Raw genomic sequence first — 16,803 nt, forward strand, 5'->3', positions numbered from 1 at the left:
TTTCAAGCATTTTAATCACCAAGATGATTGTTCTTTTCATCATATTCTGTTTTAGAAAGCATTGAACTGTTTGCATGATGCAAAGACTAATGAGGCTTTTTCCCTTTCAGTACGACGAGCTCAAGGACTCGATGACGGATGCTCTGATCAATGATAAGCCCCAGTTTGTGCGTCTCTTTTGTGAAAATGGTCTCAACATCCTGGAATATTTGACACATGAGCGCTTGGAGAGTTTATATCGCTCACTGTCAGACAGCTTGCTGGTTTACAATCTGCTCAAGAGGCTTTTGAGTGAAAGGCAGAGCCTGGCTGGATCCCTGCCCTCTGTGGATGGAGCTGCACCAGATGTCTGGATGAACACCAATACTTCTCACAGTCCTGCTGTCTCAGCATCAGGTCTTAGCCTGTTTGAGGTGAGTTGCACACAGAAACAGCCGTCAGATGCCACTGCTGTGAACATGAAATGAGGAACAGAGCAGTCCACTGCCAAAACAGAAGAACTGAATAATCTATCTCAATTAGGCTGATGCTTGTGATAAAAGTTCGGTTCGTTCCCAGGTTAATAAAAAACCAGGGCTTTGATGTGTTTGATTTACTAAAGATGAGGAGCGGAAATGTAACATAAACCAAACTAATCAACCAACAGTCAGACCATTGGCTGCAGCTGCAGGAGGAAAGAGACTCAGATCAAATGAACCAGAAGGGTGGAAAACTGCTTATAAGGAGGTAATCTGGTTCAATGGTTCTCCAGGATCAACAAGGGTTCATCTCAGGAGGTTTTTACAACTGAGCAGTGACCTTTAGTTTATATTTTAGGAAAGCTAGTTATACGAAGCTTTTCTACCAGTCAGCTTGGATATATAAAAGTTCCTCATGAAATATAATAAGAGGCAGTTACAGGAAAACTGTAAAGTTCTTCTTTATACTTTCGAAGCCATCAATAGCCTCACTCCTCCATATCTGTCAGACCTGGGTGGTTTGGTCTGACTTTTTATCTTCTGTGGGGATTTTGTCGATGCAATAATGACTGCAGTAAGTAAACAGAGTGTTCTGTTACGCAGGGTTAGTAGATCCCAATCTGTGCAGATATTTTTATATTTTTTTCCCATAGAACCGCATTGACTGATTATAAAAAATAAAACCTTCAGACACAGCTACAAAGCACAATTTAATGGCTAGCTAGCACACCACACTCTTCAAACAGAACAGATGATTTTGCTGTATACAAAATATAGTGGCAACTACTAGGTTGTTCGTTTGTACCGTATACAAGCGCCATAGTGCTAGAAGTAGGGGGTCATGGGATAACACTGGGAATCCTTTCCCAGTCTCTCAGTTTTTGGAGGTTTGAGTAGAAAACCTAAAACTCTTATGTAAAGCCATTAATCTTAAATTCTGCTGCAGTTTTACATGCCAAATACTACCGATAATCCTGCTTTTAATGCAGTGAGAGCTGAGCTGTACAACCTTTCTGTATTGATAGATGTAGATTAAGCAGAGTGTGACTGTGCTGCAGGTCTCCCGTCTGCTGCAGGACCTTCTAGGTGATGTCTGTGAGCCGTTCTACTACAGTGCTTTGGAACTGGACCCTAGAACTGGCACTAGAAAATCACTAAAGGTCAGTAAGCATCTATCATCCTTCTCTCTATCTAACCATACCTCCCTCCACTTCCTCCATCCTGTGTAGAACTTTGAGGCTAAACAAACTCCTAATACAGGAAACGTTTGCTAACCCTGTTTGTCTTTTCAAACCTAAGCAAGTCAACAAGATCCTGCAGGGGGAGTGTACCTACCGGAAGCAGGCCTGCCCCTCACCCTGGGAAGCTCTCTTCATTTGGGCTGTTTTACAGAACCGCTCTGAAATGGCGATATACTTCTGGGAGATGGTGAGCTTCGAGCGGACGATGTTACCTTAAAGTTTGTAGTCTAATGCTGATTTGTTAAGTTTAACATTGACCATTTGAAGGTGATGACCATAGTGGCAGAACCTACTGCTACTTTTTTATCAACTGACATTAATTTATTTCAACTTAATGAAGATTATCTGTGTCTCTTTGTCAGTCAGGAGAATCTGTGCTGAGCGCTCTTGGTGCCTGTAAGATATTGAGGGAGCTTTCCAAGCTGGAGAATGAAACAGAGAGCAAGCTTGGCATGAAAAAACTCGCACAGAGGTTCGAGAACCTGGCAAATGGTGAGTCTTTTCCCAGGGGATGATCCTCACGTACTTTACTCAGCTGTGAATCTGACAGTGGTATAGGATTAGGACGCACACATTCATCCTGCAACTGAAGAGCTGCTGTTTCCGACCCTCCACTCCATCTCATCGTCCATCCCATCTACTGGGAACACTGGGCCATTTTTTTTGGCATAACATTTTATAGATCAGAGGAAGCAAGGAGGCATAGAGGAAAAGGCTAGAAAACAAGCTCCAGCAGGACAATATCAGAGATGAAGATCCTAGGCTTCCAGCACAAGGATGATCAGACAGATGGACGTCTGGACAGAACCAAAGAACTGAATCCATTCTTCAACTGGTTCAGTTCAGGAACAAGATCAGCATCTGTCTCTCCTGCCCACAGTCACATGGGCATCCTGCCCTCCTCTGACATCACTCTCCTGCTTCTATTATCAGCCAGACCAGCAGGTGGTGCTGCTCCCTCCACCTTCCACCTGTCTGTCTCTAGAAGTCAGTAAAGAGGCAACTGGAGAGACTGGATGGTGATCAGTCAGCAGGTCCTGAAGGCCTGAGCAGAGCAGCTCTGTGGGATTCTACAGCACCTCTTCCCCCTTAGTCTGACCCTGGAGACAGTTCCAGGGATGTAGAAGACATCCTGCCTTGATCCAGGACCAAAGAAGACTCAGCCAGCCGTCCTCAGTGACTTTAGACCTGTTGCCCTGACAACCACATCGTGAAGGTCCTAAAGACACTTATGCTGGTTCACCTCAACAAGCAAACCAGCAGCTATTGGGACCCCTGCAGTTTGCTTATCGCCATGGAGATGGGGTTGATGATGTCATCATCCACCTGCTTTAACCAACTCACTTTCATTTAGCCAAGGCAGGCAGCACTGTGAGGATCATGGTCTTTGATTTCTCCTGATTCAGCCTGACTGACTTAGAGAGAAACTCCAGCAGACTCAGGTGGAGCATCAACAACCAGCTGGATCAAAGACTACCTGACAGACAGACTGGAGGCTCAGCTGGCTGATCCAGCAGCACAGGGGACGGTACTCTCTCCATTCCTCTGTTCACCTCTGGCTTCCAGGACCAGACAGAGTCCTGTCATCTGCAGGAATCCTGGGATGACTCTGCAGTCATTGGGAGCATCAAAGATGGAGCAGAAGCTGAGGACACAGAAATAACCCATCAGACAACGGAGCCTCACAGCGAATGTCTCCTTAAAGCTGCAGGATGGATCCTTAAAAAGAGAAAAGTTTAATATATGCATTAAATCCTTTGCTATGGCCTAACATGATACTTATTTTTTTTTTTTAAGTTGGGTTTAACAGTCACTCTTTAACACTCTTTAACATTCCACAGCAGTTATTGCTCATCTGCTTAACAATCAGCCAGGCTCTCATGTAGGTTTGATTGAATATCTTGTGTATTTGAATGCATTAGACTTTGAATATTTCTTTTAATTATAATTTATAATTTAATATTGGAAGTTTAATAAGATCTTAATATATGAAAGGCATCAGACCAAAATTTAACCGGACAGTGGTTCAGGTGGTTAAAAGTTCTGTTTCATCCCTACTGAGCGCCACAGGGTGGTGCTGTAATATCATGGATTCAATGTTGAGTTACACATGACCTCTTGTGGAGCTCTTGCTGGCTGCCTTGGCAACTCTCTGGCTCACCTCATGTTTGCCCTCTCTACATCTGTTCAGGACGCTGGGGGTGCAACTGCGGCGGTTAGATTTAGCCCTGCAGGCACTTGTGCTGATGAGCAGAGAGCTTGATGTGTAATATCTTTTGTTCTCCAAGCTCGTAGACGGTCTGGCTTTCACAGTCTCCTTTGAATGGAGCATGCAGTAGGACCCTCAGGGGTGTCCCAGTTGTGCCAGGGGAGTTTTTAATTAGCTGCCCTGGAGGTGTTGGAACAGAGTTTTCAGGCACACCATAGTAGCCAGCAGCTTTCTGGCCTTCCTTTTCACAGGATTCAGGGCGCCCTGCTACTACCCCCAGTGTTCGGCCGCAGCCTTGGACTGGTAATAGACCTGGTTGTTTATATTCCGGTGATGTGCAGCAGAGACCCAGCAGGATATTTCATGAGCCAATATTCCGCCAGTTAGACAGAACTGGGGCTCGGATCCTGGATGCCTTCCTTCCAGGGCTCCCAAGCACCGGGGAGGATAGAAGATGATGATACTGGGCCAGCTGTCAGACATTTTCCCCATCAGCAGCTGAATTTCTGGGCTGCTCACGCTGTAGATCTAGGGTTATTGCCACCTTAACCCATGGCTACAGGCTGCAGTTATGATGGCGACCGTCCCTTTCTGCTTGGTGAAAATGACTTTTATTATGACCTGGTGGATGTTTACTTGATGCATGAAAGCGGCGCTCTCTCCTCTGCAGGCCTCCAGACCCAGGGTTCTGCCATACCTGGACAACTGTCTTCTCTCCCCTCCCTTCCAAATTTTTATTTTTATTTCACAACCTCATTACAAAGCAACAACGTAAGCAATCCTTCCACATTGATAATGGAAACAAATGATTCGGTCTATTCTTTGAATCATCTTTTCTCATTAGCTATCTTATATTTTCCCCTTTAGAATTTATTGTCCGAGACACACCTGCAGCTGTTTGCCTGGCACCGCGCCGTGCTGGTTGCAAGCTATGACCACTGATCTCTATGGCTATGAGCCAAATTATTGTTTAAATGTATGTATTATAAAAATGTTTACAGCATTGGAAAACATAATTAATTATTGCACACCATATTAAAACAAACAAAAAAAAATCGATTTTCATACATTTTTGTAAAATCTCCAGGGAGCCGCAAGGGGAAAGCAAAAGCGTCGCATGCGGCTCAGGAGCCACGGGATGCCGACCTCCGGTTTAGATGGACACCACCATCCCCCGTCTCTCCACCCTGTGGGCAGCCTGTCTGCCAGGATGGCGGAAACAGGTTGCAGACTCTCAATCCCACGAAGCACCTGCTCTGGGAGAGTGGTCTTTTCATTTTGACGTAGTGAGCATGATGCTGGTGAAGATTCTCAGTCATCCAGGTCATAGTCATTCCAAAGAAGTTAAAAAAACAATGCACTGCACTTTGTTTCAAACTTTGAAGATGTTTCTCTTCCCATCCAGGAAGCTTTTTTCTTTCTACATGTCAGAAATAGCATTGAGTTAAAGGCTTTATGGAGTGCACAAAAAACAAAGCCTTGTTTGGCTTGAAAACATGCAAATTGAAACAGACGAACGGGTCCACCCCTTAGTAATGGTGGCCGTTTGGGTTCTTTATTAGCCTCCAATACCCATACCTGTCTATGTCTCTGAAAGGAGGGGGGTCATTAAAGGGAATTGTTGGCCTGGCTGAATAGGCGAGGTCTTCTGTTCCCCTGTATGGGGTGGGGTTGCCACGATAGTGGGAAGGAATCAACTCAGTTGCTGCATTGTAAGTTTTTGAAATCTGAGTCAATCCCCCCTCCCCCCACCCCCATCCCCCCCCCCCTGCTGTTTAAGATTGTTTTTTCTTTTTTAACATAGATGGCTTCCTTCCCGTCCCTCTCAAACCACCTGTCTTCTTTGTCCAACATGTGAACATTCTGGTCCTCCAAACAATGTCCTTTGTCCATCAGGTGTAGATGTAGCGCAGAGTCATGTCCAGAGGAGGGCGCTCTTCTGTGTTGGGCCATGTGTCTGTGGAGAGGTTGTTTGTTTTCTCCAATATAAAGATCAGAGCATTCCCCACTGCATTGACCTGCAGACACCATTTAAGAGTCTATTTGTTGTTTGGAGAAAATCCTCTTGAGTTTTTCAGTTCAGCAACATATGGGATGGAGATGTTTTTGCGTTTAATCTTCTCACTGTTATGTTCTGCTGCGTGTCTTTTGGATTTCTTTGCTGATTTGTCTAACATCCAGTTTGGGCATCCACAGGTTTGGAGAGCTCTGTTCTTTGTGCTTCCCTTCTGTTTTAGTAGGGACATGCTCGGCCCACTGTTGGAAGGTTCTGATGACTGAAAGTTTGTGTTCTAGTGGGTGGTGTGAGTCAAAAAGATGATACTGGTTTGTGTGAGTGGATTTCCTATACATTTCATTCAGTCCAAACGGATGATCCTCTTTGGTCAGGCAGAGGTAGATTTGTTCGCCACGCAGATTTTGACCCATTGCCCCCTATGGTATTCCCTGACAGTGGTGTCGGGCACACTGGACCAGGAAGTGTTTGCCCATCCATGGCCGCGGGTTATCCTGTATGCCTTTCCAAACCTCTTGCTGATTTGGCCTGCTCTATGGAGGGTTCTAAGGAAGGCAACAGGGTGTTGCTGGTAGCTCCATTCTGGCCAGCGCTGCCGTGGTTCCCGCAGAACTCCATGGTGTCTTCCAACAAGGACGGATTAGTTGTCTCATTGGGGGGCAGATATGGCACCCCAGCCCCCAATGTCCCTGTCTGGGTGATCAGACCTTGTCAGACACGCCACATTGAGAACTAGGGTGCCTTATTTGGCAGGAATGCCCATCTCACCAGGAATTGGACTCTCTGAGGGCTGAGGTGGAGAAGCTCAAGGTCTTGCTTAAAGCTCCAGACCCCATTTCTGTTCCCAAAATGGCATCCTCCCAAAATTGTCTTCCTGACAACTGTAGGAAGAGCTTACGGACGCTACCAATGGTCCCAGGCATGCCAATTGGACTGGACTCAGAGAGGGCATTGGAGCACCGTCTGCAATTCAGCCAAGCCCCAGAAGCTTGGGGTGGTCACAGTGAGGCCATGGGACCCCCTGCTTGACAACAAAGGAGACATGATGTATGGGAACCGTATGTCAGTTTTGAATCGTTGCTTCTACACAGTTAGGGCAGCAAAGCTGGGTTTGTCACTCAAGCTTGGAGCCCCCAGGGTGGAGCAGGCTCCACCTCGTGGGACTCTAGCGGGCCGGAGAGGAGCCGGCACCCATTCAGGGGCCAGAGCAGGAGGGAGAATGCAGTCTTAGGGCTACATTTTGATGGCGGTGAGGTTTTTATAACAGCGCTTGACCTATTGGGAGACCCACTGCAGTTATGCAGAGTTAAAAATTATGGTCCAAGGGTACAGGGTAAGGGTGACTTTGTTTGCAGTTCTTGCACCGGCTACAATCCTACCAAAAGAAATGCAAGCTCTCTGGGCAATAGGGGCAGTTCCAACATTTCTGCAGGGTGAATGTCTCTACTCCACCTACTTTTTAAAATCACAAATAAGGATGGGTCCCTTCTGCAAGTGCTGGACCTAAGGGCGCAAAACCACCTTTTAAAAGGTTTTGTCTTTTTGCATGCTCCGCACAGGCAACATCCTTCATGTGATCTAAAGTTGGTATGGTATGGTATGGTATGGTATGATCTGTGCAGAGGAGTGGTTTACATAGAAGTAGACTTGAAGGATACATGCTTTGATATTCCAATCCACCCAGGATTCTTGAACCCTCTGTGCCGGTCAGGGTTAAAGATTTTGCCATTTCTAAAAGACTGGCTCATCTGTGCCCCCTCCTCTTGTGCGGCAGATCGAGTGACAGCTGCTGGTTTGCTTGTTGATCCTGACCCGTGTGGAGGCTCTGGGAATAGCAGTGAACAAACAGAGGGATTCCCTTATCCCAGCCTAGCAGGTCTTTATCAGCATGGACTTAAGTGTCCATGCTGATAAAGGTCAGTCCTTGGCCCCCACACAGCTGACCCCCATCCTCAAAGTCATCCCCATCAAAACTCACCATCTGTCTGGAGGTGATAAATTTACGGATGGAGCAAAACTTTCTTCAACTCAATAGCTCCAAAACTGAAGCCATCCTGGTTGGAACTCCTCATTAAACCAATTCATCATCCATAACCAGCATCACTTTTTCTGGTACTAACATCCCGCTCTCATCAACAGGTACTAAACTTGGTGTAAGATTGGACTCACTTTTGAAGCCCACATAAATCGTTTATGCGGGACCTCTTTCAACCACCTCCATAACATTTCCAAACTCCGTTCCATTCTCTCCCTCCCAGATGCCCGAAAAGCGGGTTCATGTCTTTGTCTCCTCCAGACTGGACTATTGCTACTCATTGGGATCCCTAAAAGAGTCTTCAGAGGCTTCAGTACATCCAGAACTCTGCAGCTAGGATCCTGATGAGAGTACAGAAACATGAGCACATTACCCCCATTCTCCATTTACTACACGGGCTTCCTATCTCCACCAGGCTTGAAAACAAGGTTTCCCTCCTCACACATCAATGCATCCATGGACATGTGACCCCACCATCACCACCACCTTAAAGAACTTATCAACCCACAGAACACAACCCGCTCTCTTCGCTCCACTCACTCAAACCTGCTCCACATTCCCAGAACCAGACTCAGGACAATGGGAGATGGAGCATTTTGTGCTGCTGCCCCACATCTGTGGAATGCCCCCGCCTGACACCTTGAGGGCACCTCAATCCACTGAGTGTTTTAAAAAAGGCCTTAAAACATTTCTTTTTAGCAAAACTTTTGGTCCCCTTTTTAATGCTTTTCTTTTATGTAGTACTTTGAGGTCTGAGGTTTTGATGAAAAGTGCAGTATAAATTAAATGTATTATTATTGTTTATTATGAATCCAGTTAGGCAAACAAACTGCCCAGTCCGGGAATTGCACCTGTTCATCATGGCTATGGATGCTATTTGCTGGTCAGAGCAGCTATTCGTGTGCCATAGTGGGCAGAACAGGGGTCAGGCCCTTTAAAAGCACAGGCTGTCGCATTAGTTTGTGGATGCCATCCCGCCGGTTTATGAATCTGTGGGGGCACCTGCCCCCTCCGGTGTAATAAGCTATTCTACCAGGAGAGTGTCTACAGTACAGCCTGGGCGGCAATGTGGGGCGCGGGGGGATATCTGTGCAGCGGCATTGTGGGGGATACCATGTATGTTTGAAAGATTATGCTGCATCAGCGTAGGACATGAGTCCACACTGGCTTTGGTGATCCTGCCTCTGGCTTCGTCTAACTCCTAGGAGGTGGGTGAGAACCTTGTTCATCAGGATGTTATTGGCATTAGTCATCCACTATGGTTCTGTGAATTCCTGGATGACTGGCAGTCACACTGGTCACTCAGGACTTCTCCCAGCAAGAAGATCCCACAGACTGAAATGTAGCCTTCTACATACTATTTATAGATGCACGCCAAGGTGAGCTACGTGTCATGTGCATGACGTTGTTTACATTTAATCTCGACCTGCACAGAGTGCCAGGAGACATATTCGCTGTTTTTACTGTCTCTGGCAGTCATTCAGGAGTTCACAGAAACAAAGTTACATTTCCAAATGAATGCCTAATCATTTGTGTTCTTGGGCATTGGTAGTTTTTCTTCTTACCTTATGATATCTGCATTTTTGATTATCTAATGTGACATAGTGAAAATCATGCCAACAGAAATTGATGTCTACTGAGTTGTAGACAACAAAGATTTAACTAATTTCTGTCTTTGATCTTTTTCTTTTGTCAGTTGAAAACCTGCTGTTTCTGAGGACCTACACACACATATAGTACTGTCATCAGCATGCATCGCAATATTAAATGGTAAATGGCCTGTACTCAATGAGTCGATGCAATCAGCTGGTTTTCCTTAGATAGAAAACTTTGTATCAATTTGACTGGATGATCTGGTTGAACTGTAAAGTGCCTTGAGATGACATGTGTTGTGAATTTGGCGCTATATAAATAAACTGAATTGAATTGAAATTGAATTACTCATATAGCACTTTACATTCACCCATTCACTCACGCACTGATGGGGGTAAGCTACTTGTAGCTGGGGCTCACTGACAGAAGCGGGGCTGCTGTACACTGGCACCATCAGTCCCTCCGACCACCATCAGTAGTTGGGTGAACTGACAACCACCCGGTTGCAGGGCAAACTCCTACATCATACGCTACTGTCACCATGAAGAGCTGGACATACTGAAGGAAGGTCATTAACATACCTCCAAAACAGGACTTTGGTTAACGTGGACCTGTGGCAGACCAATGGACAGAGGGAGAGGCGCCTACTGGTTTTAGAAATGTAGATAGGTTGTAAAAGATTTGGGTGCTTCAATGTTGTTTACATTATTTGAAAGATTAAGAGATGAGTTAGCCAGTGGGATTTGGTGATTTGCTGCATCAATAGCCTTGTTAAGGTCATGAAAGACTGTGGACCTGCAATGTTATTGTCAAGATAAATAGAAAGTGGTTGACTGAGAATTACCAGAGCAAGGTTAGATAAAGGATGCTGAATAATTCCAGTGTTTCTTTTAATTTAAATCTTCAACCTACGCTTCTTATGTTGGAGAGAAGGAAATTAAAAGGTCAGATCTATGCTTCGAAAGAATGAGGCCATAATGAGGTAAAGAAGTGGGAAGTTATCTGAATTAACTTACTTACTGTAAATCTGATCTGAAGCTAAATTCAGATAGCAAACCCCCCACTCAGCCTTTCAGGTTCAAATTTGGCTCAAACAGGTGGAAGCAAACACAATGATATCTGGGATGCCATAGACCTTTCTCAAGTAGAACAGTCTTCAGCAAACTCTTGGATGGAAATTTTATCAGAAAGTGTGAAGGCTCTGGTTATCACTCATGCTTGTAAACGTATGTTTCTATAGACTGACTCTTTTTGAGCTGTAGCCCTTCGTTGTAGGGAAGTCATATTTAAATGTCAGACCATTCTGGCTAAAACATGTATATAAATAGAATCTTTATCAGACGATATTGTCCCAAAATGTAGAAAATGTATATTTAAAAAGAAATCCTGCCTTAAAATCTGTGTTTTTTTTCTCCATTATCTCATAGAGGCCAGTTCCTTGACAGCGTCGTTTCTAAGTCACCAACTTAGTGCTACTTGGTCCCAATGGAATTTCCCATTGGGACCAAGTAGCACTAAGTTGCTAACTGGTTAGTAAGATGCTTCCAATAAACCGGCTACAACCAAACTGCTAGCGAACCTTCCGCCACAACTATCCCGCCCCCTTGATAATCGACCAATCACATTCACTTTATTCACTCGTGTAAAGTCGGGCACCAGTGGGAGAATTCGGAAATGCAACGGTTGGAGCGGCCCCTTCCCTACAAGTTTAAAGGTGTCACAGTTATTCTGTTGGCTAAGCCTTTGTTCAGCAGTGTTCCTCATTATTCTGTTGGCTGTACTGACAGTAATCTATTACATAACATAATTTTATCCTCATTTCATGTATGACTGCATGGAAGAACATCATCAAGGTGATCAGGTGGGGAAATAATGGTGGTCTGTGCAGAGCAGTCTGCTCCTTCTAGTCTCCACCTTGACCTCTATAACAAACAGATTTTGTTCAAAAAGTAAAATGTTTTGTTTTTCCTGTGTTTAGATGTATTTGGTGAGTGTTACCAAAGCAGCGAGAGTCGCACCTTCACACTCCTTATAAGGAAGTCTCCTGTGTGGGGCGGGGCAACATGCCTACAGATGGCTACTGCAGCAGATGCCCGCCTTTTCTTCAGCCATGATGGTGTTCAGGTAAAAAGATACGCACTGCTAAGAATCTGGGTTCTACCGTATTTTCCAGGTTGTGGAAAATGGTTCTCTCTGTGGTTCTCTAGATTCCAAAGCCTAGATTGAAGTTAGAGCACCAGGATGTGGACAGTATGGAGGAATCAGTTCCTTCTTCATTACTAACACTGTTTAGAAATCTCTCTCTGAGAAATGCAAATGATGACATTAAATGGAAGATGTCCCTGAGGTGTTTTCTCTTCTATTCCAACATTTTTTTTCACATACAGTGCATTATTTGTAGTTTTCTTTCATCCTTATAGAGATCCAGTGTTTAACATCTTAACCTATGATAATCAACCTTTGGGCCGACATACACTGTACAATATTTTCATTAGTTTTTAGCTACAGCTCAAACTGTTTCCAAACTGCAGGGTTTAAAAGCTCACAGCTCAGGATATTTGTTATTCCGCTTCACGGCCCGATGCTCTGATGTGATCTGACTGCTCACACCGCATGAGCCACACACTGGACAGCTCCATCCGGTGGTAAAGAAAAGCTCTGCTTCAACAGCAGGATAGGATCATGATCTCCTTACGAGGGCCGACTGATAGTATGTTCAGATTTGGCAGCTGTTTCCTACTATTACTGGATCTTTCTAAGGCCATGAAAACAAGGAGCCTGGAAGAGTTCAAATTCAAACAGGTCAATCCTTCCCTGACTGTCAGCACCCCTAACTCATTGGATGCACTGTCGCCCAGCAACCATGGCAGTTGGTCCACAAAGAATAGAAATCAAACTTCTACTGTTCTGGGTGCTAATAGCTTGACCTTTAATAACCTCAGAAACTAGGACCCAATATTCAGAAAGACAGACCAGGAGGATTTTAAACAGACTTTATTTTGACAAAAGGGCATCAGCGGAGCGGATAATCGGATCCTTTGCAGGGATGGAAAAAACAAATCAATAACGTGTCTATTTTACATGAACTCTGGAGATGGTTCGCAGCCACAGGGCTTAATACTTATCCTTTGTGTCCCTATAGTCTTTACAGTCAAACATATGTATGTTATCCATTTCTCTTTCTTCTTCAAATGGTGTGATTGCAATAGTTTCTGATATCTGACGTTAGAACTCCTTTGCTGCGGGTCCAAAGTTTTCTTTGCTGTCCCTATTTTGGATTTAAGGTCAGCTGTAAACCAGGTATATTTTTTCAAAAATAGGCAGTGACTGTCATCAGTGTCTTCTGCTTCATTTCCTTCTGTATCTGAATCTGTAGAGATACCAGGGTTGGCATCCGTCCCAGTAAACATCTGCTCCTGAAAATAACTGTAAAAAGCACGGTTTAGATCTCTGATGGTAACTTCAGCTTGGTTCCTAGGGAAAAAATTTGAAATTATAATTCATACATCTAATTGCTTATATCTCTTTAGGTTATCTTTGTCTGATATTAAAAATTAGTTGATCTAAAACAGGTTGGAAAAAAATAGAAGTAATCTGTAAGAAAGGAAATAAACTTTGAGAGCAAGCCAGTCCAAGTCCTTAGAGCTAGTTCGCTGTCGGTGGTTCTTAGACTGATCTACACTCACCGGCCACTTTATTAGGTACCCCATGCTAGTAACGGGTTGGACCCCCTTTTGCCTTCAGAACTGCCTCCATTCTTGGTGGCATAGATTCAACAAGGTGCTGGAAGCATTCCTCAGGGAGTTTGGTCCATATTGACATGATGGCATCACACAGTTGCCGCAGATTTGTCGGCTGCACATCCATGATGCGAATCTCCCGTTCCACCACATCCCAAAGATGCTCTATTGGATTGAGATCTGGTGACTGTGGAGGCCATTTGAGTACAGTGAACTCATTGTCATGTTCAAGAAACCAGTCTGAGATGATTCCAGCTTTATGACATGGCGCATTATCCTGCTGAAAGTAGCCATCAGAAGTTGGGTACATTGTGGTCATAAAGGGATGGACATGGTCAGCAACAATACTCAGGTAGGCTGTGGCGTTGCAACGATGCTCATTTGGTACCAAGGGGCCCAAAGAGTGCCAAGAAAATATTCCCCACACCATGACACCACCACCACCAGCCTGAACCGTTGATACAAGGCAGGATGGATCCATGCTTTCATGTTGTAGACGCCAAATTCTGACCCTACCATCCGAATGTCGCAGCAGAAATCGAGACTCATCAGACCAGGCAACGTTTTTCCAATCTTCTATTGTCCAATTTCCATGAGCTTGTGCAAATTGTAGCCTCAGTTTCCTGTTCTTAGCTGAAAGGAGTGGCACCCGGTGTGGTCTTCTGCTGCTGTAGCCCATCTGCCTCAAAGTTCCACGTACTGTGCGTTCAGAGATGCTCTTCTGCCCACCTTGGTTGTAACGGGTGGTTATTTGAGTCACTGTTGCCCTTCTATCAGCTCCAACCAGTCTGGCCATTCTCCTCTGACCTCTGGCATCAACAAGGCATTTCCGCCCACAGAACTGCCGCTCACTGGATGTTTTTTCTTTTTCGGACCATTCTCTGTAAACCCTAGAGATGGTTGTGCGTGAAAATCCCAGTAGATCAGCAGTTTCTGAAATACTCAGACCAGCCCTTCTGGCACCAACAATCATGCCACGTTCAAAGTCACTCAAATCACCTTTCTTCCCCATACTGATGCTCGCCTTGAACTGCAGGAGATTGTCTTGACCATGTCTACATGCCTAAATGCACTGAGTTGTCGCCATGTGATTGGCTGCTTAGAAATTAAGTGTTAACGAGCAGTTGGACAGGTGTATCTAATAAAGTGGCCGGTGAGTGTATGCTGCATAATCTTTCTTAAAAGGCAGAATTTTGCCCAAAGTCTATCAGTCACCTGTCTTTGATATCAGTTTAACCTTCTTCTGCCTTTTGTGCTGCAGTCTCTGCTGTCTCAGATCTGGTGGGGCGACTTGGAGAGGAGCACTGATGTCTGGAAGCTGATTCTTGCCTTCTTTGTACCTCCTTTGATCTACACCAACCTCATCGACTTCAGGTCAGTCATCTGTTATTGTTCTAGAAAACTGCAACTTTATCTTACCTTTATCTTAGGGCAGGGGTGGTGTCGGCCCCGTGGGGCTGGTACGGCAGCCTCTCTTCTTTCAGCGGTCCCCAGGGTAGCTGTGGCTCTGATGAAGCTCGCCACCATCAGTGTTTACGTGATTTAGTGGGTGAAAGAGGGTGTGTAGCATAAAGCACTGTGATCATATCTCCTCATATCAGTACAGGCCATTAGTTTGTGCTTGGATTGACATGTGAACCTATTTTATGTTCTTTCTGACTGGTATGTTATGGTTAGAGGAGAGTTCAGGAGCAGTTAAATGAATCTGTGTTTAACAGAGTACATTTTAACAAAGCGTCAGAAGGCCACTAAAATAGGTGCATGAAGCAGCTGCTGTTTTTACATCCTACCTGCTGCTTCGAGCTTCTAACCCGCCCCCTTTTTTACCCGGTACACACCTCGAAGCCTGGCTTCAGATGTCCCACCACTAATTCTGACCTAATTCTACCTCCTGACTCTCTGGGCCTGCTTGAACCCTATCGGATCTGACTTTGTGAGTTTATTGGATCTCTGACCTGTTCTCTGTGCCCTGGCCATGCTCTCGGATTCTCCCCTGAAGTATCTTTGGATCTCTGATCTCCTGGTTGTGACTCTGGACCTAGTGTCGGACCTCGAAAACTCTGGTTTGCCCTTTTAATTGATCTGCCTGTCTCTGATCTCAGAGATCAGTTTATGGCCCTTAAGCTCTGAGATCGGCCTAGTCCTTGTAAGTCTGCGAAAGCTCAAACCGCCTGCCCTCATCGTCCCTTTTATTACATTCTTGGAGGATTTCTGGAACCAACCATCCTTTTCTCATTTGCATCAAAGTTTAGTGTATTTCTCCTTTCGTTCATATCAAGACTCAGAAGTATCACACCCACTAAGTCCTCCTGTTTCTGTTCCTGTTTCTGCTGGTGATCTGTCCCCTGGGTGTTTGAACCTCTTTAGTCCGGATGTATTCAGGTCGCAGTCTTCCCTGGACGTGTTGCTTTGAATCCCATGCTGGATCTTTCAACATGGCTGCGCCTGTCAATTCCACGAAATATGCCGCTTAGAACGCTACAACCTGGGCATTGATCCTGCATCTACGACCGCCAGTATCTGCTGGAGCTTCGATCTCAAGATGCCGTTTCTGGACTCTCAAATACAGCCACTCTTGACCGTCTAAAAAGCTCTGTGTGCTTTGGATGGATGTAAACAATGAAGTGTGCCAAAGGTCCAGGCTGTGCCAGGGTGAGAGCCTGAGATGGGCGAGATGGCGAAAGAGAGGCTGTAGAGGCGGGGCAACGGCGAAATCCCCCACAGACCACCGGTTCATTCTATCCTGCTTTCTAACATCCGCTCACTGGACAACAAAATGGATAATGTCCAACTCAAACTCTCTTCAAAAAGGGAGTTTAGTAACTGCTGCGCCATCATCCTGACTGAATCATGGCTTCATTCATCGATATCAGACAACATGGTTAGCCTGGAGGGACTACAGCACTGATAGAAACAGCAAGCTCAGCGATAAGACTAGAGGAGGGGGGACTCAGTGTTTACATCAACAACAGCTGGTGTGAAAACGCAGATCGCTTCTGCTCTCCAGACATCGAGTATCTGACTGTTAACTGCAGGCCGTTCAATCTGCCCAGAGAGTTCAGTGTGGTTAGCATCACTGCTGTTTATGCCCCCCCCCAGCACTAACACTAAAGAGGCCATGAAGACTCTATACCAGGCTATCTCTGAGCTCCAATCTGCACACAGAGGCAGTTTCCATCATTGCTGGGGATTTTAACCAGGCTGACCCTAAGACTGTTCTCCCTCATTTCTACCAACATGTGGACTTTGCAACTCAGGGTGAAAACATTTTAGACCTGGTTTACTATAACATCAAAGATGCATTCAGAGCAGCCCCCCAATCAACCCCCCCCCACCCCCACCCCCACCTCGGGTCGTCAGATCACCTATCTGTCATACTTATCCCTACATATAAGCCCCAGCTGATCAGGGCTAAACCGACAGTTAAAGAGGTCAGAGTGTGGTCTGAGGGCGCCATGGAAACACTCCAGGACTGTTCTGAATAACATAAATATTGATGAGTATGCCATGACT

At 45.3% G+C, this 16,803-nt stretch overlaps 1 protein-coding gene across 1 annotated transcript in view; it reads left to right on the forward strand.

Moving 5' to 3' along the window:
- The window catches only part of LOC119771978 (transient receptor potential cation channel subfamily M member 5-like), a gene marked incomplete at its 3' end in the record, with an annotated part of 86,316 nt that overhangs the window by 26,657 nt on the left and 42,856 nt on the right, over positions 1-16,803 (forward strand). Inside the window, exons 11-16 of the mRNA XM_038268216.1 lie at positions 111-413; positions 1,517-1,618; positions 1,758-1,886; positions 2,062-2,191; positions 11,529-11,674; positions 14,552-14,664. Of these exons, the coding sequence (XP_038124144.1) occupies positions 111-413; positions 1,517-1,618; positions 1,758-1,886; positions 2,062-2,191; positions 11,529-11,674; positions 14,552-14,664 (923 nt within the window). The remainder of the gene's footprint in view (positions 1-110; positions 414-1,516; positions 1,619-1,757; positions 1,887-2,061; positions 2,192-11,528; positions 11,675-14,551; positions 14,665-16,803) is intronic.

Source organism: Cyprinodon tularosa, unplaced genomic scaffold, assembly GCF_016077235.1.
Source record: "Cyprinodon tularosa strain WSP-4 unplaced genomic scaffold, ASM1607723v1 ctg1187, whole genome shotgun sequence".
NCBI classification, from domain to species: Eukaryota; Metazoa; Chordata; class Actinopteri; order Cyprinodontiformes; family Cyprinodontidae; genus Cyprinodon; species Cyprinodon tularosa.